This window comes from Akebia trifoliata, chromosome 10 (assembly GCF_017979445.1).
Source record: "Akebia trifoliata isolate Shusen 1 chromosome 10, ASM1797944v1, whole genome shotgun sequence".
Taxonomy (NCBI): Eukaryota; Viridiplantae; Streptophyta; class Magnoliopsida; order Ranunculales; family Lardizabalaceae; genus Akebia; species Akebia trifoliata.
In genome coordinates, this window is record NC_141384.1 from 8,787,889 (window position 1) to 8,810,177 (window position 22,289).

General features: G+C 38.9%; 1 protein-coding gene across 2 annotated transcripts in view; it reads right to left on the reverse strand.

Annotated features, from left to right (window-relative positions):
- LOC147393075 (P-loop containing nucleoside triphosphate hydrolases superfamily protein) overlaps positions 1-22,289 on the reverse strand; it is a 36,970-nt gene that overhangs the window by 10,166 nt on the left and 4,515 nt on the right. The window contains exons 3-15 of one of the 2 annotated variants that reach the window (XM_086455353.1): positions 7,641-7,757; positions 7,419-7,501; positions 6,500-6,646; positions 6,242-6,390; positions 6,023-6,153; positions 5,202-5,324; positions 4,984-5,057; positions 3,857-4,444; positions 3,560-3,671; positions 3,263-3,400; positions 2,775-3,101; positions 1,847-2,117; positions 434-1,716 (exon numbers count right to left, since the gene is read on the reverse strand). In XM_086455353.1, the coding sequence (XP_086311479.1) occupies positions 434-1,716; positions 1,847-2,117; positions 2,775-3,101; positions 3,263-3,400; positions 3,560-3,671; positions 3,857-4,444; positions 4,984-5,057; positions 5,202-5,324; positions 6,023-6,153; positions 6,242-6,390; positions 6,500-6,646; positions 7,419-7,501; positions 7,641-7,757 (3,543 nt within the window). Of the gene's footprint in view, positions 1-433; positions 1,717-1,846; positions 2,118-2,774; positions 3,102-3,262; positions 3,401-3,559; positions 3,672-3,856; positions 4,445-4,983; positions 5,058-5,201; positions 5,325-6,022; positions 6,154-6,241; positions 6,391-6,499; positions 6,647-7,418; positions 7,502-7,640; positions 7,758-22,289 lie in introns of those variants that run through there. The other variant, XM_086455354.1, reaches the window with a different exon arrangement.

A 22,289-nucleotide genomic window follows, 5' to 3' on the forward strand; every position in this document is an offset into this window, starting at 1 on the left:
AGTTGACTCATCCAAGCCATCTAGTCTTGGAGAGATAAGCCCTTTCAAACCGGTTTAAAGTGAGTTTTAAAAACACATATTTTACATTATAAATTAGATTAATAGATACTCGATCACAAATTTTCATTTTATATAAAACATTCAAATACTTAATTATGTGTATGGAAAATGACCAAAACCGGTCGACTTGGCAAGTTTTCAAAAAATCGGCCAAGATCATTCGGATCACAACTGAGCCACCGGGATGTGGTCCAGAAGATCTCACTAGGATGCCTTTGGGACCGAGAAAACTCGCCAAACAAGTTCTTAAATCATAATTTGAAGGTCCCACAAGTTGCACATGCATTTATTGAACCCCAAAAAAAAAATTAAAAAGCACATTAGCAAAATATAGCATATATTTATACTCCTTGAAGGAACTAAAAGTTCTTACCTTTCCAACAATGTGAACATCATGGGAAGAATTTTGCAAGGGTTGCTTGGTTAACAAAACAAGATCATTTTCTGAACAACCTCTAGATGCAGCAGATTCACTGTCACTAGGCACACAACGAATAAGATGAAAATCATCAACCCTTTCAACTGACAGCACAGATAGATTGCCACAACACATATCTTCTGTTGAAGATGTCTCCATGAAGGAGCTACGTAACTGAGCTTTTAACTCTTCCAAAACCAAAGGCCGAAAAATGTCCACATAATGGTCCGGTGACTGGAAACATACAGGCACCTCCTTTAATTTTGCCACAGTTGCATTCTCGTCTTTATTTTCAGATGATAACCCAACAGTTGAAAAGTAATCTATTTCTAAAATAGGTCTATACCATTCATCCAACCTTGCAGGCTTCAATCTTTTAACTCCAGCATCCAGCCTACGAAGATAACCATATTTGCTTTCTACAGGCATTTGGAGTTGAATTACTTGTCGTCTAGGAATGGAAGGCCCTGGCTTTGTTAATAATGATTGTGAACGTCTGGCGGCTTTAACTGCACGCTCCCATGGATCATCTTCGTTATCACGTATTACTTCTTTTAGAACGGTATCCCTTGTTTCCGAACCCACAAGAGCACTAGAAGTCCCAAGAAAACATGCCTGATCTAACCCTTTGGAAGAAACAATCTCGTTAGAAGCATTCACAGTACATGTTTTATTCATTCCTCTTCTTGTGTCATCTGGACCTTTCGATTGGGCAAGAGACAAAGAAGTTAGTTTGCCCCTGGATACATCAGAGTCCTGCTTCTGAGAAGGGAGCATAGCATGCTTAGGAACATCTGTGACCTGAACAGCCTCTGGTAAGTTCTTTGACGTGCTAATGACAGAAACAGGCTTCCTCCCATGAACCTCTTGTATGATACTTTCATCAGCAATTGGAACCATGGTCTTGCCATTCAACATACTGTGACTTGATTCACTATGGGATAAAACAGTCACGTCCCGGGAAATCTTTTCTTCCACCTCATCATCTGAAAGATCAATTACTTCAAGCCCATCCCTGTCTTTAGCCAGATCCACTGGGTCCAGAACCAGCACCTCTATATCCTCAAAGGGTGAAGGCTCTGCATCTGAAGTTGAATGCTTTCTCTCTAAAGACGAGCCTTCAAAAATGGAACGCTCCGGCTTCAAGACAGATTTCGCAACAGTACAAGCAGCTTCATTTGATAATGAAACAAAAAGGCATGAGGCGTGCTCCTTTAATTCATCAATTGCAACACCATCTTAAACGAAAAAAGGCACTATGCATCAGCTAAAGTTGCTAAAAAGGGAAGTACAAATAAAATGATAAAACTGCACCAAAAAGAAACTGATGATTGAACTCAAAAATAAAAATATAAAAGAAAAACTCACCGCAGGAAATAAGTGTTTTAATAGTTCTAATAATCCTGGCAGAATTATCATGGCATAATCCTTCAAGTAAATCTAGCAAAGTAAGCAAAGATTGCTTCCAGTATCTGGTTATAACTGCAAGTGAAGATTTTCCCCAATCCATTAAATCATGAAGCCATTCTAAGTCAAAAACATCACTTATCGAGACTTTGGTCCTCGACAACTTATGAAATGATGAGCTGAGTGTTTCAAAAACGACAGGGAGGATCTCAAGGATACGAACAGAAGTCATCTGAGAAAAAGAAAATAGAAGAAGAGTCCAGTTATTTTTATAACAACCAAGCAAAGATTAATATATATATATATATATATCTTACTCAAACAGAAAAGGATAAAAAGTGTCCTGAATAACCATCCACCCACCCAAAACAGATACATGGCGCAATCGCTCGCTGATGTGGACCTCTAAATCAGTGGGTGACCTTTTGAATGGGGCACAACCCAAAAATATAACCACCTGCGCACTTCCCACCTTTTGATCTACTCATTAACCTAATATTTTTCTTTCAGGAGAACAATTATTTACTTCTGTATCAGCAGGGAACAGTCCTTGAGCAATTCTATTTTTGGATCTGCCCCACCAAGATTGGCCCACCAATTGATGGTCTTCTTTATGAGATGTGAGCCAAGAATACAATATGGTAGTAGTGTTGATTGAAAACGATTTGTTAGTTTCATTGAAGTATTTACTCAATGTGAAAGTCATATAATAACTAAATCCCTTGATTAGCCATCCAATTAGTATAGAAGGAAAATATATGGCTTGGTCACAGGCAACACAAGCATGGTTAAATCGGGGTGTTCTACACTTTCAAACAAATAGTAAGCACCTAACATTTACATTGACAACAAGAGTACTAATAAGAAAGGTTTGTCCACGAGACAATACCTGGGAGCTTTTATTATCAATAAATTCCTTCCCTTCTACCAAGCATTTTCTCAAAGCAGGCCATAAACTTTCAGAGAGTAAGTGACTGAATCTCTCCCATGATTTTCCGTCTACTATATTTGATGAACTAAGAATATTGACTGGCGAAGTAGTGATGGCCGACTGCCGCAGAAATCCTCCTTGGGATAATAATCTTGAGATATTTGAGTCAACTGGACTGCTTGGTGTCTTTGGAGGAGATACAACTGCTTCTTTCAGAAGTTTGCGTACAACGAACAAGAAATGGTGCAAATTGTGAAAATTTGATAAAACAAAATCCAGTTGGACCTGGGGAGGTGCAAACACAGTAACATCAAAATGTAGCAGTGATTGCGTCAATTTCAGTTTTTTTATATGCTAATAAGGTACAGAATAAAATTAATTTAACACTAACTTGATTTTCAAAAACAAACAATTTATCAAGCCTGAGATAGTGAATTAAAAGCTACCAATTTCAGTGCATGTCTCAAGCCCAAATAAATGGCAGAGAGAGAACATCCACTCGAGCAAAGGAATTGCAGTCCACAAGCAAGACCCCGTGTCTTTGAAACATGTTCCAGGATAAGCCTATCAACTTGCCTTACATTCTGCACCAAGTAAAAAGGTTTTGACTGACACATGGCAGGAGAAAGAGAGAGAGATGCTGCTCTGGTGTGGCCCATACAAGTAAAATGACAAGGTTTTGATGCATTCTTAAGGAACGCCAAATAGATTCAGTAAATTTGTTTGAAACTTAAAATCCTTACATCGTTTGGGTCCAAAAGCAAAAGAATCAAGCACTCGGCCATCCTTGGTTCCCATGTCCACTGCTTCCAGAGTTCCCGTTTATCCATTTGAATGACAAAATGTGCAGTAAACCTGAAATGGACCTCCCCAGTAGGGACAAGCATGAGGTCGCGGGTTCAATCCAAGCTTATTTACCCAAAACATGCATATAAAATAGAAGCTAGTAAATTTACAGCATTCAACTTTAAAACATAATGGAATAAACCAACACAATTTCAAGGATCTATCTAGAAAAGAACATTGAAATTTCTGCAAACCTCTTGAATACTTTTATCAAAGGGATACATATTGTTGATGCTTTAACTGAGTTTTTGGACACCTTCCCATCTCCGCCATCATCAGAACCAGTTGGAACCTCCCACCCAAAAGAATCTGAGATTTTTCCAGCATAGGAAGATAGCCAATCTCTAACTGAAAGTCCCACTTCAATACTATTTTCAGGCTCGACCATTGCAAAACAAGATAAAGCCCAGAAAACAGCTTTGGAAAATGATAAGGGAAGGACTGAGGGGTCAACTTCAACTAAAACATCAAACCATAACATAGGAATGCACATCCAACCCCTACAATCCCGAGAAATAAGTCTTCTTTGGACATGAAATTCGTTCCAACAACTGGTATCTTTCTCTTCAACATCATAAGAAAAGGGAAGCAGCTCATCTTCATCATCATTGAAATCAGAGGGCATGTTATTATCAATATATGGATGTGTATGGGACTTCAACATTAAAATTGTTAAAGCTGCAGCATCAGAGACTATAACAGATTGAATAAGATCAAAAGCCGGTTGTCTGAGAGAACTGTGAAGAGATGAATCCTTCAAACAACAGATCAAAGATGGACCCCTGACCAACAATAAATGAAAGACTAATTAGTAATATATACAGCTAGCACCATGTACAAATTCACACATTTGGAGTGCAAAAAATAAATTCACTAAGTCCTTTAAATGCATGTGAATAATATGTGAGCATTATGAAAATAGAAATTATACGAGAAAATAGTTATACTGATCCCAGTACATTAAAATTATTTTTATTTTATCTATTAAAAAAAAAAGTATCATTCTACGTATCTGTTGAATAATCTAGTTCAGATAAATATATTGAAATAATAGTTCTATCAATAACAATCGAATGGGAAAGAGATAAAACTCAATCTAGATGAATATAGGCAAGTAACCTTACGACTCTGAAAAGTTTCTGCAAATAACAGGAAAAACTAGAAAATAACATGGTGCATCATATTTTATGATAAACAAAAGGCGGGAATTAAGCCTTAAGATTCATAGATAGTACCAAAGACCCCATTTGTTTATTGGCACATTACAAAAAAAAATGTATTGGTTTGTGGGTATAAAGAGGAATGACTGAAATCTGCATACCACATATGAGTGCACTCAAAAGGCGGACATGGAGGATCCATCTTATAACCTCGTTGTATGATGAGAAGAGCTATCTGAAAATAAAATGTTGCAATAAACAGCAAGGAAATATTAGCCAAAGTGGTAGGAACAAAAATAAGAGAAATCGTGAGACATTAAAAATGTATTTAAGTACAATATGAAATCTCTTGACAATAAAGAGGAAGAACTAAGCTAACCTGGCAAGCCTTTTTCCTCATTAGAACACTGAAGTTACTACTCATTTTTACTTGATGAAGGAGAAAATAGAGGAAATGCCTGCGCTGCTTTTCAAGTTCCCCATCTTGCAAAGCTTCAAGAGACTGGATAGAAAGGTCCAGTATACATCAGAAGTTCATAAATTCATGCTTAGAACGTAGTAAATTACACTTTAACCCCCTGTAGATTGACATAATTTCATGTTGACCCCCTAACATTTTGATATTGCACTTACCTCCCCTTCCTTTAACAGTGTTAAAATTCAGATGATATTTCACTATTTTATACTTTTATTTTATTTTTTGATTACTTTTAAAACAATAATTAAAAATGCCCCCATCTAAGCATTCACATTCTTACATATGAACCCATTTTTTCAGAGGGATATTTTTAATTATCAAGAAAAATAATATTTTAAAGAGGTAAAATGATCTTTATAAAAATAAAAATCATTTTTTAGATGTTTGGTCGAAAGCAAGTAGATGGAAGGGGGGTAAATGAGCCCCTTCAATAAATATAAGGGAAGTAAATGTAATTATCAAAATGTTAGGGAGTCAACATGGAATTATGCCAAACTACAGGGGGGTCAAAGTGCAATTTACCCTAGAATGTATTGACTCAGAAAAATGACCGACCACAAAAACCAAGAACAAAGTTATGGTACATAACTTTTTTTTCTTTTCATAAGTAAAATTTATTGAAGACAGGGACAAGAAGTCCTTTGAAAGGATAGAAAAACAAAGAAGTAAAATTTATGGTACATAACTATGCATCATAAGACCAGAATGATTCATGGACATGCCTGCAAAAATGGCTGGAAAAGATCAAAAATGTCCTTATGGCTTTTCTCATTTCGAGTGTGAAAACACTGACCCAATAGTGTGTTGCGCATCACACTTGGTGACAATGAGGTCCTCAACCAAAGCTTGCAGCCTAAAAAGCAAATCCAGGGAACACAAACCTTAAAGATTGAGCGGAATATCATCGTTGATAATTAAGTAGAGGGCGAAGTAAAACCCACCAAGTATTTCAAAGAGCAGCCTCAGACAATTAACCGCATAAGAGAATTCAATTGAATCATCACTAACATGATTGAGTACAATACTGAGGAAATTGGGATATCGTTCCAGTATCCCTTCTTCAAATGCTGGAGGCTCTAAGAACCCAAGCCTTTTAAGGAATAAAAAACACAAGAGTACTATTAGCAGAAAAATCATGGAGAGCATAGAAATAATATCTCATAAATGAAGATCCAGTTTTCAAACAACTGTTTTCCTACAATGCTTTGATTCCAAGCCATACAGTGATCCGCTCAAGTTGCACTCTTGGCCTTGAACTCTCCAAGGTTGATGACAAAACTTCTGTCTCCAAATAACCCATACATTTCTTAATCAATGGCTGCAAGGGTTCCAAGTCTGCCGCTCTCCTACATCATCAATAGACCAACATAAAAATGAGTCGGTAAAACATTTTATCAGAGTAAATAGAGTTCTTAAAGTGACCTTACGAAATATGACAAAGATGGGGAAAATGTTGCTATATTCTACTAAAAAAGAATTTGCTGAATGATCAAACAAACTAAGCAATTGAAGCAAAGAATCAGACATAACAAACAAAACAACCCAATGGTGGAAACTGTATTTTTCAAATAAGCAATTCGCTTCTCCTGACCTAGTAGCTTTGGCACATCATTCAGTTTACCTTATACATCCAACAAGCATTAAATATGGTGATCGTTGACCACTTTATTTTCTATCTATAAAAAACAAATAGTTGGGATAAACTAGTGCACATGAGATGGTGATAACAAAGATGATGAAAATGAACTGCTCAAGGGTTTGACTTCATTGTTGTTTCACCCTTGCCACTTAAAGATGTACAAGGACTTCTTCCTGTAATCAGAAAGACAGATTTTAATGAGACCAGTAACTCGGTGATTGAAGGAATTGAACCCAGATCTATGGTACCATCACCCATATGCTTTACCAACTAAGCTAGCTTGCCCCTTCATGTAAAAGGACTTATTTCTTTCATTTTCATTACATTTAAGGAAAGAACAGCCCAGTATGATGTTTAAAAAGATCCATTCTTCTTAATATGTATAGGAACTTAGAAACAAAAATAACATAGCATCTTTGGACTGCAGGATCTAAAAGATAGTAGTGTAATCATGCATGTAAGATACAAGTAAATGATACCTCAACTTTCCAATGTGACCAGCTAGGCGGAGACCAATAGAACGAGCTCTTCTACTTTTGAGGAAAAGAAGTGCATAAATACCCTGATGGGATAGAGTAATTTTACAAGTCAGGGTCAAAATCTAATTTTAAAAAAGGTGTATGAATCAATCACAAAGTTCCAGTATATCCAATTCAAAAAATAATAATAATAATAATAAATAAATAAATAGAAACATTTACCGGATATTGTTGATGTCCAGCCAATGTCAGTTCATGAGAATTATCTACCGCTTCAATAAATATTTGAAACTCAGTGGCCAAAGACTGGTCATCTAACAAAACAGGGAACATTAACACCTGTAATTCAGAAACACGGCTCCACGTTATAGCATCTGCTCATAAATGTAAACCCTTGGCGATTCGAAAATTAAATTCATGTATTATCAAAATAGTGCCAAACCAAACAAAACACCTCAATAAAAATGACATAAATGACACAAAACAGATAAGGGTCCATAATGCCCATTGAGCTTGCAAATGGTGCTGTATAAGATTCATTTAATTTATAATATTTATATAGGGTCAGGTTCGGCAGCCAACATTTTGTCCTATGTGGCCTAAAAGTTTCGGATTAAGCTGATTTTTTGTGAGGATGATCTCTATGATGAGGAGATCATCCTCACAAAAAGTCAGCCCAATCTGAACTTTCTATCCCCATCAAAAGTGTTTTAGAATGCGGACCGTCCATTTTTTATAAGTTTTAGAAAGGTCGGGCCACTTTCCTTAGTTGGAGAGTCAAATCTTTTCGTCACAAGGAAAGGATTATGTGGTCTATTATACCTTTTGCTGTATGCAGGGGAATTTGGAAAGAGAGAAACATCGGAAACTTTTGAAGGGATAGAGCACTCAAATGAAAAACATCATAATTAGCATTGTGGGTTTAATCTTCTTCTGTTCTAAGGTACATGCAGAAGGGGAGAAAATTTTGAAGATTTTCTTTGGAGGTGTGACACAGTTTGTGACTCATAGTTCTGGGAATGTGTGTGTGTGTGTATTTTTTTTCTTTAGTGCTTGTCTCGGTGTTTCTTGTGTTAGGTAAGTCTCTCAACCTCTTTTTTGTTTCTTTTCTTTAATTATTATATTTCTATCTTGACCTATCAAAAAAAAAAAAAAAAGAAGTGCCACTTAGCTAAGTGGTAAGACGTGTGGAGGTTCAAACCACCTTGAACCCATACTTCTTATGCTAACCACTAACCATATTACTATTGGAAATAATCTAGTTGTTTTTTTAGTTCTAGTTGTTTTCTAGTAATAGTTTTTTTATTTATTTCTTAGTAAAGGTAGTTTTGTCTTTTTACTCATTTTATTGTTATAAATTCCTGCCAAGATCTCAGATTGAGACTTGATTTTATTCTTCTCAAATTCTTCTTGGTATCAGAGCCAAGGAATTCACCCCCCCCCCCCCTTTCTCCTCCTCCTTGGTTACTCTCCTTCTTCTTCTCTTTATTCACTAAATCCTAACCTAGAACAGTCTCATTCGATCTTCTCCCCTTCAGGATTCTTTTAATCTCCTTTTTCTTTTATCACATTCTGCAATAACTTTTCTGCGTAGTGTTTCTGTTTCTACCCTATGTTAGGGTTTGTTCCATCTACTTAAATTTTTTTTTTTTTGGATAATAACAGTAGTTACTGTTTTTTGCAGCTTTTGGAGTGTGCCACAGCAACTGGGAGTGCTGTTGGGGAAATTTACAGCCCCTACTAGGAACTTTACAGTCATGCAGCAGCATTGAGAATGCTGTTGGGATGATCAACAGCCCTGCGACAGCCCCTCTCCTTCAATACTGCCTTGCAACAGCCCTTCCACAGCAGTGGGTGTTTTTTTTTGTGCTGCAACAGCAACTTCTCCTTCAATTCTGCTTTGCGACAGCACTGGGAGTGTTGTTGGGGAGATTTACAGCCCCAATTAGGACCTTTACAACCCTGCAGCAGCATTGGGAGTGCTGTTGGGAGCTTTACAACCCTGCGACAACAACCCTTAGCAGTTTTCTGCCTTACAGCAGCACTTGGAGTGTTGTTGGGAGGATCAATAGCCCTGCGACAGCCCCTATTAGGAGTTTTTTCAGCCTGCTACAGTTCTTTGAAGTATTGAGAAGACCTATGGCAAAATCTTCACAGCCTTGAGAGGCTTGCTTGCACCTAGGGTGCCCGTAAAGTTTTTTCTTCTTTAGCCCTCCATATTCCTTCTTCAAACCAAAGCAATGTCTTCGCAACAAGGAATTACGACTAATGCTACAGTCCTTGGGCCTAACTCTTCGACCCAATGTATCACCACTGCTCTTCTCGATGGTCGAAACTTTTAGTCATGGTCCCGATCTGTGCTACTCTATCTAGGTAATAGAGAGAAATTTAGATGGCTCTCTAGGACTGTTACTAAACCACCAATTACTGATCCTAAATTTGAATCATAGGAGATCGACAACTGCAATATCCTTGGGTGGCTATTTAACTCCATGGAGCAGCATATTTATACCATGTTCATATACCATGAGATAGTCTCATCTTTATGGTTAGCACTTACTTAGACAAACGCACATGCCAGGAATGACTCGAGGATTTATGAGCTTTATTGAGACATTGCCCGGACTACCAAAGAAACTCAGAGTGTAGCAGATTACTTTGGAATCCTTCAGTCATGTTAGGAGGAACTTTCTCATTGAGTCTATGGTTGAGTTGTCTTCAGAAGCAGCCGGTTATGTGGTTAAGAGAATTGCTCGATATCAAACCTACCAATTTCTTATGGGTCTACGTCCAAAGTTTGAAGCACTTCGAACACAAATCCTCAACACCACTCATTTACCTTCTTTATTTGAGACATTTGCGACTATTGAAAGTAATGAGCGTCGTCGTCATATTGCTCCTCCTCATACTCAGATCCCTAGCATTCTTTTTGCTCTAGCTACAGATCAGATGGCCTTAGTTGCCAACTTGAGTTTTTCCGAATCTCGTACCCTTAGATCAGGGAATCATGGCATTGGTAGCCATGGTCGTGGTAAAGGGAGTGGCCTTAACTACAGTCATTATGGAAAAACTAACCATGAGAAGGTTCGCTACTTTCAACTCTATCCTCATCTAATACCATGATATTCCTCCACTTCGTCTTTGGGACAAACTGCTCCTCGTGCCACTACAATGGAGTCATCATCTATTCCTCTCATTGATACTCCTTAACTTTGCACAATTGACTTATAATAGCTACAGACTCAGATTGCCACTATTGTTTGGGATTAGATTCATGCTCACACTCACTCCTTTTTTACTGTGGCCTCTGTTACTACGCCTCCAAGTACATCCTCTGCTTTCCATATCACTCAGTCTATCTCTGCTCCTGTGACATGGGTTATTAATTCTAATGCCTCTGATCACATGACCAATGAGTCTAGCCATTTTACTTTCTATATTTTTCCTACCACTCATAAGGAGGTTCACCTTGTTAATGGATCCCTTACACATATCCACAATAAAGGTATCATCCCCTTATCCTCTGAGATTTCACTAGATTTTGTGCTTCATGTCCCTTACCTATATCTTAATCTTTTATCTATGAGTAGTGTTACTAAATCTCTAAATTGCTTAGTTACTTTTTTTCCTACTCACTGTATTTTTCAGGACCTGACTTCGAAGGAGACTTTTAACAAGGGGTATAAGAGGGATGGGCTATACTTGTTTGAATCTCAACCTACTGTTGCTCCGACTTCTAGGCTTCCTTCTCTGGGAGTCACGTTTTTATCTCAGACTCTAGACTTATGGCATGTTCACTTAAAACATGTCAATTTTCAACACTTATGTTCTTTGTTTCCTACTTTAAAAACTGCTTGTAGTGACCATAAATTCCAGTGTTCTGTGTATGAACTTTCTAAACATACACGTACTTCTTATATTCCTCATATACATCAATTTAATGCAATGTTAGATTTAGTTCATTCTGATATTTGAGGGCCTTCCCCTATTACTGTTTTTAATGGTCATAGATATTATGTTACGTTTATTGATGACTATTCTCATTATACTTAGATTTATTTGATGCGTTCTCGCTCTGAGGTGCGTCCTATCTTTGTTAATTTTCTTAAAATTATTCAAACTCGATACAATATTACCATTTAATCTCTTAAGTCTAATAATGGAGGAGAATATATATCTGATGGGATTCGTTCCCATCTTCATGAGCATAGTATGCTTCATCAGTTGACTTGTCCTTATACTCCTAAGCAAAATGGGTGGCGGAACGTGAGAACCGCCATCTCATGAACAGTGTTCGATGTCTTCTTCAAGAGATGCATGTTCCTAAGGCATATTGGAATATGACAATCCTCACTGTGGCTTTTCTTATTAATCGCGTCCCAAATCACACCTTAAAGGGATAAGTGCCCCTCCATATCCTTCAACCTGATAGTATTTTTCCCCATTACACCTCAAGTATTTTGGTACACATGTTTTGTTAAGGACAAACCCCCTAATCGCATGAAATTGGATGACAAAGCTATTCGGTACGTTTTTCTTGGGTTACTCCTCTATGTCCAAAGGGTATCGGTGTTATGATCCAATTTCTCACTGTGTTATACACTCTCTTGATGTTACTTTATTTGAAAATGTTCCATACTTTCGTGTCACATTTACTTTGCAGGACTCTTCTACCTTGCAGAAGCCGTCTCTTATAGAGTTGCCCTCTCCAGTTTTTCTCTTTCATCGCTGACACTCAAGATCTAAACTCGACACACTCACCCTCTTCAACCTTTGCCAACCTCTTCCTTGAATTCAGGTACATCCCCTCCTACTTCTACACATATACCTGTCCTTACCCCTTCTATTTTTGACTCTCACTTGCCTATTGCCATTCGCAAAGGTAGGCGGGGGTGTGTGACTGATAACCCTATTGTCCAATTTATTTCTTATCAGGGTCTTTCTTTCTCTTATCAAGCTTACCTTGTAGCCACCGATTCTATATGCGTTCCTCAGTCCATATCAGAAACATTGCAAAACCCTCAGTGGACTAGAGCCATGACTCTTGAGATGGATGTTTTGCAAAAAAATAATACCTGGGAGTTTGTCACCATTTATCTAAGAAGCGGATTGTTGGTTGTAAATAGGTATTCATTGTGAAATATCTCGTCAATAGGACCGTTGATCGGTATAAGGCACTCCTCGTTGCTAAAGGGTTTACACAGACTCCTGAAAAAGATTTTGTACCACGTTTGCTCTGGTTGCCAAACTTTCTACTATTCAACTTCTTATGACTTTAATTGCATGTCACTCATGGCCTCTTCACTAACTTGATGTGAAAAATCCCTTTCTGAATGGTGATTTGACTGAGGTAATTTATATAGACCCCCATCCTGGGTTTCGTCTTCAAGGGGGGTATTCTGGGAAGGTATGCCACCTTCTTAAATCTCTGTATAGCCTGAAACAGTCTCCGCGAGCCTAATTTCAACGTTTTTCTAAGGTTATTTTATCTATGGAGTTTTTTAGATACCACTCGGATCATAATTGCTTTATTCGTCGAAGAGTAAATGGTCGTTGTACCATTGTCTTGGTTTGTGTGGATGATATTATTATAACTGGAGATGATGCTCAGTGGATTGACGGAGTTAAGATGTTATTGGGTCGTGTTTTTGAAGTTAAGGACTTGGGTCCACTCAAGTACTTCTTGGGGATAGAAGTGGCCCGCTTTTGCTGTGGCTTTGATATCTTAGCGTAAATACACATTAGATCTTTTTCAGGACACTGGGATGCTTAGTTGCCCTCCTGCTTCGTCCCCCTACGGATCAAAATCATCGTCTTCAAGCTGACTGGCGATCTTTTATCAGATCCTTCTTCTTATCAGAGACATGTAGGTCGTCTGATTTATTTGACTAACACTAAACCGGACTTGTCTTTTGCGGTTAGTTAGTTTATGCATATTCTGCATACTTCTTATCTTGATGTCGTTTATCGTATACTTTGCTACTTGAAGTTGCATCCTGGTCTTAGCCTTTTCTACTCTTCCACTACTTAGCCACATTTGTCTTGTTTTACAGATGCTGATTATGCTGGTTATCTCACAAATAAAAGATCTACCTCTGGTTTCTGTACTTTTTATTGTAGTAACCTTATACCGTGGAAGAGTAAGAAACAAAATGTGATTTCTCATTTTTCTACAGAAGCTGAGTATCGTGTTATGGCCCTTGGCACATGTGAGCTACTTTGACTTCGATCTTTGCTGACAAAGTTGGCGTTTCCTATTTCTAACTCTTCTAATCTATTCTGTGACAACAAGTCTGTTATCATGCTTACTTCTGATTCAGTTCTTCACGAAAGAACTAAGCATATCGAGGTTGATATTCACTTTCTCAAGGAGAAAATTCGATCTGGTGATCTTTAAACAGTCTTCATACCTTCTTCAGATCAACTTGCCACATGTTTACGAGGTCTGTTGGTCCTTCTTGTTGAGTGTTGTATTATCCACCTCTGCTCCCGAGTATCACGTGCCCACATATCATGCCCCAGCTTGACCTGTGACCCTCTTATATTCATAGTTGCGCCTTCCCCATCAGATCGGTCTTTTGAGGTAAATGGGTATTAACATGGTATCAAAGCACTAAATTCGTATAGGTCATGGGTTCGAGTCTCCTCGAGGGAATTTTCCACCTTTATAGGTGAGGGGGAGTGTTGAGTATTATGTTATCCACCTCTACTCCCGAGTATCACGTGCTCACATATCGTGCCCCAGCTTGACCCGTGACCCTCTTATATTCATAGTTGCGCCTTCCCCATCAGATTGGTATTTTGGGGTAAATGGTTGTTAACACTTCTATCATTAATTCTCACATTATCAATTTAGTTGGTATATTTCCCCCTGCTTGAGGGGGAGTATTGGAAATAACTAGTTGTTATTTTAGTTCTAGTTGTTTTCTAGTAATAACTTTTTTATTTATTTCTTATATGTAAGGGTAGTTTTGTCTTTTTACTCTTTTTATTATTATAAATTCCTATCAAGATCTCAGATTGAGACTTGACTTTATCCTTCTCATATTCTTGTATTACATGTCCTAAACAAACATCTACCTATCAAAAAAAGAAAGTTCGGCCACTTCAAAAAAGGGAAATATTATCGCAACAAGTCCAGGCGCATTGAAATTCAATTCAAGGTTTACAATCTCGCGCTAATACGTTGTTCTGGTTTTCTCAAAAACTAAAACATTATCGAAACAAATGGCGAAACATTCCTTAACATTAAAAAATCTATATTTCATAAGAGACCATGGTCAACGGGTATGTCCTCAATTTGAAAACACAGGGGTATCCTCAAATATTTAACAAAAAATGGGGGGTCTTTCCTAAAACATTTAGACTTTCAAGGAAGACCAAGGTCAAGGGCACTTATCGGGGCATCCTCTCGTTTTTTAAAAGGCCAAAACAAATTGCAAAAGAAGGAGAATAGAAGAAGAAGAGAGAAGAAGGAAAAGGAAGAAAGAAAAAAAATACAAGAAGATACCTGAGTTGGAACTTCGATAGAATCCGACTACTGGCGGAACTCCAACAACTCAATCTCTCAAGTTCCTACTCTTCTCTCTCCGTTTTTTTTTTTTTTTTTTTTTTCTGATAGGTAACGAAATTTATTAAAAAAGTGGTCGAGAAGACCAATTAGAAAGAGCACAAAGAGAAATTACGAGCACGCAATAAAACAAACCCAATCCCAACGAGCAACAAACCCCTCTCTCTCTCTCCCTCTCTCTCTCTGTTCCGTTTCAGCTCTTGTTTTGTCTTAGTATGCTGAAAAAACGAAACGTTTTGGCCGAAACGAAATGAAATTTTGAACCATTATCCAATTCATTGTACATTTACATTGAGATTGACTAGAGCAACACACAACCCAGACCGGGTAGATTACTCTTAGAGGGTGAGGTAGGTAGGAGCCACCTCCATTGACTTGTGTTAGCACTTTGTGCATGGAAAACTCTACTTAGAGAAAATCGAACTCATAGGACCCAAAGTCAAGAACACCCAACTTTTCAAAAAACACTTAGAAAGGACAGAAAGTTAGGCTCCATTACATCTATGCTCCATCATATTCGATTATATGGCAATAAGTTTCTCCCGAAGTTTTCAAGATATGTGAGTTGGTGAATCTGTGACAGCACAATATGGCAAAGGCTAAGAACTCGTCATGTTGAGATTCTTATAAAGACAAGGTAAGTTTAGTGCCAATTTGAATGTTCTCAATATGCAATTTTTTTATAGGTAAAAGCAAATTTCATTAAAAGGTGGTCAAGATGACCAACGAAAAGATACAAAAGAAAAGCCAAATACAATCAAGGTAAACTATAAACCCAATCCCATCTCCCCATAAAGTTCTCAAAGAAACGCCTTTGAATTCTTCAAAGACTTTGCACCAACAAAAAAGAAAATCTTTAATTCACCGAATGATGTTCTCAAAAGAATCTTCTTTCCCCTCAAAAACCAGACGGTTCCTTTCTTTCCAAACACTCCAACAAATGGTGAAAGGTGTGAGAGTCCAAAGTATGTGTTTTGTCATCGAGAACGCATATCCCAAGGGCGACCAAGATTCAAACAGACCTTTGACCAAGGAGGAAAGTCAGCACAAAACACTGAATAAGCCAAAGAAGTACACCCATATATCTCGTACAAATAAACAGTGTATCATTAGGTGTCTTACCGACTCTCCGTCTCATTTGCACATGAAGCAAAAAAATTGGAGTGCAAAAGCCCCTTCAAATGAGTCCATCCAAAGTGAGAATACTGTGATGCACAGCCATTCAAATAAAGAAAGTGATTTTAGACGAAACCTTGGGACCCCAAATAGCAATTGTTGGAAACATCATCCCATTGTCCTCCTCCTCCTAGAATGATCTATAAAATGATTTCAACGAGAACGACCCATTTTTAGTAATTCTCCAAACATGAGTATCAGTCAACCAGTTAATCCCATGGAATCCTCCAATAGACTAAGTAGGGAGGCCAAATCCTCCAACTCCCAATCATTGAAAGCCCTTCTAAAGCCAATAACGTGGAATCCTCCAATAGACTAAGTAGGGTGGCCAAATCCTCCAACTCCCAATCATTAAAAGCCCTTCTGAAGCCAAAATCTCAATCCAAAGTCCCATGAGAGGTTACCAAGAGATTGGAGATCGGGGAACCTTTCTTCAAGGACAAATCACATAAATGGAGAAATCTATCTTTTAAAGTCACCTCCCAACACCATAGATCTTCCCAAAAACAAACCCCAATGCTAAATCGGGTCCTAGGGCGAAAAAGAGGTAACACCCGAAGTATCCCTGCCCACACCCTACAACCATGAGAGCCCCTCCTAGTTCCACTCTCCCAACCAAAACTGCTCTCCCCAAACTTTGTTGCCACTACCTTTCTCCACAGGTTATTGGAGTCCAACCCAAAGCACCACAATCACTTATCCAGTAAGGCATTGTTCACCCCCCCAACCTTCTAACTCCTAACCCCCCTTTAAACTTGGGAGAGCAAACCTGCTTCCAACAAATAAGATTAAATTTTCTCTTATCCTTCTAGTTCCACTGGAAATCACGAAACAAATTTTCCAGCTTCTTTTCCACACAACGAGGCATCTTGAACAAGGATAAGTAATAAACTAATATGCTAGAAAGAGTACTCTTCAACAGCGTCAACTTACCCCCTTTAGACAGAAACTTCGCTTGCCAACAACTCAGTCTCTTTGCCAACTTCTCCAATCTCCACAACCGGATCCCACAAGTTCCTACTATTATAGGAAGCACCGAAGGGCAAGCCTAGGAAAGAAGTAGGCAGACATCCAACCTGGAACCTGATGGCCACGGCTAGCCATTCCAAATTATCAACACTTCACACACCAAAGATTTTGCTCTTATGAAAATTGACCGGTAACCCCGAAACTGCAGTGAACAAAGATTTTTCTCTCAATATGCATTCAAAGAACAGATTTCAAACCTCCTGCTTCTGAGATGAACCATTCAAGATTTGTAAGTTCACAAGGCAAACACCATTCCCATCCAATGCTATCCAGTAATTTCTATGTTAATACCTTTAACAACAACCTATGCTTAAGTGATCAATAGGCCATGCTCACTTCAGAGATGGATTCTTTGATACAACATATTTTAATTCTGGTCTACTTGTCATCTACACAGCAAAAGATAGATTTGCTAAGTAATTAGCAGCTTTTATCAGAAGGTACCACCTTGAAGTGGTGGTAAAATATGTGTGGTTGTATCACAAAGCACACAGATTGCCAAGCACCCCTTCACAGAGGTTTAAGTGTGAAGAGGGAGTTTTTTATCCCACCCATGGATAACATCTCCCCTCTCAAACTTAACCTATCAAATGAAAAATTACTAGCTCTTATCGTAATCTCCAAATGACCTTGAGAGAGAAAGATGGAAAAGAGTAAAATATAAAACTCTTGGGGTAGATTTGGTCAGCCTTTTGAGTTGGAGAGCCAATCCTAGATTCAAGATTCCATGTCAAACAGGAACAAAGTTAATATCACTTCCAAAGAACCAGGTCTAAACTTACTGTCGTATTTTATCTTTTATTAGTTTCATGAGAACCAGGCCTAAACTGATTGTAATATTTTATCTCTTATCATAGAGTTCGATGTTGTTAGCTGTCACAGAATCTACCTGAATCAATAAAAAGGATGGTTACTTCAGTTAGTTTGTATGTTTGCCTATGTGGGCAGGAGCATACTTACGTTTTCCCTTTACTATACAGGGGGCGGAAGATAACGAAAGGGAGACAAAGTCCTAACTAAATCATAACACAAGAACCTCAACCGTCTACCCATTCCATCTATCATATCAGTTGAGTCAATCCGATTCTTGTGCAAGTCAACCAGGGAATCGGCTAATCACCTTCTTGAAAGGCAAGGTGTGTTCTCCGTTAAAGTCGGCAATGCTAGAAAGATTGGGAATGGATAGCAAAGAGCATCAAACTAAGATACGGAAATTAACAGGAGGCTTTGAAAGGCAAGGTGTGTTCTCCGAGAAAGTCGGCAATGCCAGAAAGATTGGGAATGGATAGCAGAGAGCATCAAACTAAGATACGGAAATTAACAGAACAAATCTTGGCTAATCTGCTAGAAACTGGATTAAAAGTGGGGATGTCCGTAAGAAACGAAGGCAAAATGTCTCAGTTGCTGGTTAATGTGACGTTGAAAACCAATAACAGAGTGGAGTTCTATATGCAGAAGGTGGTGGGACAATGGCCTCTTTCAGGGGATGCTCTACTGTCAATAAGGGAGCAGTAATGTCACCATGAGAGCGTTTCCAATATGAATTTTCCAAGCTAAAGATCACGAGGCACTTAGCGTGCAGTGATAAAATGGTTAAGGAAATGAACAAAAGGCTGAAGGAGATTATCAAACTCAAGAGATCTGTGGAGGATTTTTCACTCACGACCACAAAAGGGAAGAGAGTCGGAAGGCACTTATCAAATCTTAATGTCGATTAGAATTTTGTCATGGAACATTAGGGGCTTGAACGCGATTTTGAAAAAAGCAGCAATCAATGCCTAACTGAATCAACAAAAACCACATCTCGTAGCCTTGCAAGAATCGAAGTTAGATAAGGTGGATGATAGGGTGATTAAAGAGATTTGGGGTATTAGATTAGTTGGGTGGTGTGCGCTTCCTTCTTGGGGGGCCTCCGGCGACATCATTTTATTGTGGAACAGGAAGTCAGTGGTGGTAGAAGAGAATCACATCGAAGCTTTCTCAGTCTCAATCTTATGTTGGTTGATCGGAGAGGATTTTTCTCGGGTCTTTTCAGGAGTATATGGCCCAACCTTAGAGAGAGAACGAACACATTTTTGGGAAGAATTAGATGATATCAAAGGGCGTTGGGACAAACCGTGGGTTTTGGGGGGAGATTTCAATGTTGTCCGGTTTTCGTTTGAGAAGAGTGGGGGGTCGAGAATCACACCAAAGATGCGTAAATTTTTAGAATTTATAGATCGTAATGCTCTTATTGATCTTCCGCTATGTGGGGGAAGATTCATGTGGTCCAATAATCAGGTGAACTCCAAACTTAGCAGATTGGATAGATTCCTAGTTATGATTGGTTGGGAAGAACATTTCGGAAGGCTTATCCAGGACAAATGGCTGAATCCCGTGTCGGACCAAAGCCCCATATCTTTGGTGGCTGGTTTACCGAGAAATCAGCCGACCCCCTTTCATTTTGAGAATATGTGGTTAGAGAATCAAGGTTTTGGGGAGATGATAGATACTTGGTGGAATGAGCTTTCTTTTGATGACAGGCTAGGAAAAGTGCTTAAGCTCAAACTGAAGGCTATAAAAGAAAAGTTGAAAATCTAGAATAAGGAAACCTTTGGGTCTGTGAATGACAGAAAGAATAACATGCTGTTGGAATTTCAAGATCTTGAAGGTAAAGAGGAAAGAGGGATTTTGAGTGCTGTGAAGAGATTAAGACGGGTGAATCTTAAAGTTGAGTTCCAAAAATTAGTCACAATGGAGGAAATCTGTTGGAAACAAAGTCAAGAGTGCGGTGGCTCAAGGAGGGGGACAGAAATACTTCTTTCTTCCATCATATGGCGAATTTTCATAGTCAAGTTAAGTTCATTTCAAAACTTAAAGTATATGAGTCGTGGAAGATAGGAGAGGACGAAGTGTGTGAGGGGATAGTGAAATTCTATAGCGATCTGTATATAGAAGAGTATGTGGACAAACCCACTCTAAACTCTCTACATTTTAACAGCATTACCCCAAAGCAACAGAGATGGCTCGAAAGACCGTTTGTTGTAGACGAAGTGTGGGGAGTGGTGTGTGATTTAGCTAGCGACAAAGCCCCGAGGCTGGATGGTTTCGCACTAGGTTTCTTCAAAGCCTGTCGGGAGACGGTGAAGGAAGATGTAATGGCAGCTATCAAGGATTTTTACAGGGAAGGTTTCTTAGATCTGGGTTCTAATTGCAATTTCTTGGCTTTGATTCCCAAGGTGTCAGGAACAAAAGATATCAAGGACCTCAGACTGATTAGCCTGGTGTGTTCAATTAACAAAATTATCTCTAAGGTCTTAGCCTCGAGATTCAAGACAGTGTTAAGCAACATCATTGGTCCGGCACAGAGAGCATTTGTGGCAGGAACACAAATTCTGGACAGGGTTCTTATAGCTAATGAATGTATTTACTCACGTAGAAAAGCGAGAAATCCCGGGCTAGTCTGCAAAGTCGATTTAGAGAAAGCCTATAATCATGTGAACTGGAATTTGGTAAAATACCTGTTGAGGATGATGGGTTTCGGTGATAAGTGGGTCAAGTGGGTCATGAAGTGCATCTCAACTTCCACGTTTTCGGTCTTGGTAAATGGATCAGCAACGGGATTTTTTAGAAGCTCGAGAGGTCTCGCCAGGGAGACCCATTATCGCCTTTTTTGTTTGTGGTTGTCATGGAGGCCTTGGAAAGAATGTTATCCAAGGCGGTAGTGGAAGGGGAACTCACTGGTTTTTCCACTAGTGTGGGTAGGCATGTGGTGTCCCATCTACAGTTTGCAGACGACACCTTAATCTTCTTTGATTACTCACCGAGACAATTGAGCTTTTTAAGCAGTATTCTTGGGTGTTTTGAGGCAATCTCCGGCATCCCGATAAATGTTCACAAGAGTAAGCTGTTTGCGGTAGGTGAGGTGGATGGGTTGGAAGCAACGGCGGCCTCAATTGGGTTCCAGACAGGGACCCTTCCATCCACATACTTGGGTCTTCCTTTGGGGATGGGTTATACTAGTAAAGACATTTGGGAGCCGATGTTAGAAAGGATAAAGAAGAGACTTAGCATGTGGAAAGCTAAACTATTATCTAGAGAAGGGAAGATTACCCTTATCAAAAGTACACTGGCCAGCATCCCCATCTATATTTTTTCTTTATTTTCCTTGCCAAGAACTATAAAAGTGCAACTAGAAAGAATCTGTCGAGACAATTTGTGGCATGGCAAAGACGGCGAGAGAAAACATCATTGGGTGAGTTGGAGTAAGGTATTTCTACCCAAGAGGAATGGGGGATTGGGTCTTCGTAACTTTGGTACTATGAATTCAGCGTTGTTGGGAAAATGGCTCTGAAGATTTGGGGAGGAAGGGGAAAGTCTTTGGAGGAAAGTAATTGTCGACAAATACGGAGTCAAAGGAAATGGTTGGGAGAGTTATCCAGCGAGAAGTGCATTGGGGTGCGGAGTGTGGAAAGGCATCCTTAAAAGATCAACAGTGTTTAAGAGTAGAGTAAAATGCAAAGTTGGAAGTGGGACCAAGGTGAGGTTCTAGGAAGACTAGTGGTGTGGAAACGGTCCTCTCAAGGACTCTTTTCCAGACCTTTTTGATTTATTCGTGAAAAAAATCAAGTTGTATCTGCATCCAAGAGTTTCGAAAATGGCATGCTGAACTAGGACTTTGGGTTTAGAAAAACTTTCAATGATTAGGAGGTGGATAGACTAAGGAGACTGATTCTTAGGGTGGAGAATAACTATGTGCAGAATTCCTCAGAAGACAAGAAATTGTGGGTTGGAACTCGGGATGGGAAATTCTCGATTAAATCCATGTATGATAGCATTGCTCCAAGTAGTACAGCGGTTTTCCCTCATGTTTTTGTCTGGGGTGGGAAGATACCTCCGAAGATATCGGTATTCATCTGGTTGGCGGCTTTAGGGAGACTCGCAACTTTAAACTAGTTGATCAGAAGAGGTTTATCTCTCCAAACCAATGTTGCATGTGCAGAAGTCAGGCAGAATCGGTGGATCACTTATTCATTCATTGTCGGGTGGCATATCACATGTGGTCACACTTTTTGTCTTTATTTGGGGTAGTGGGTTGCTTTCCTCACTCAGTCAAG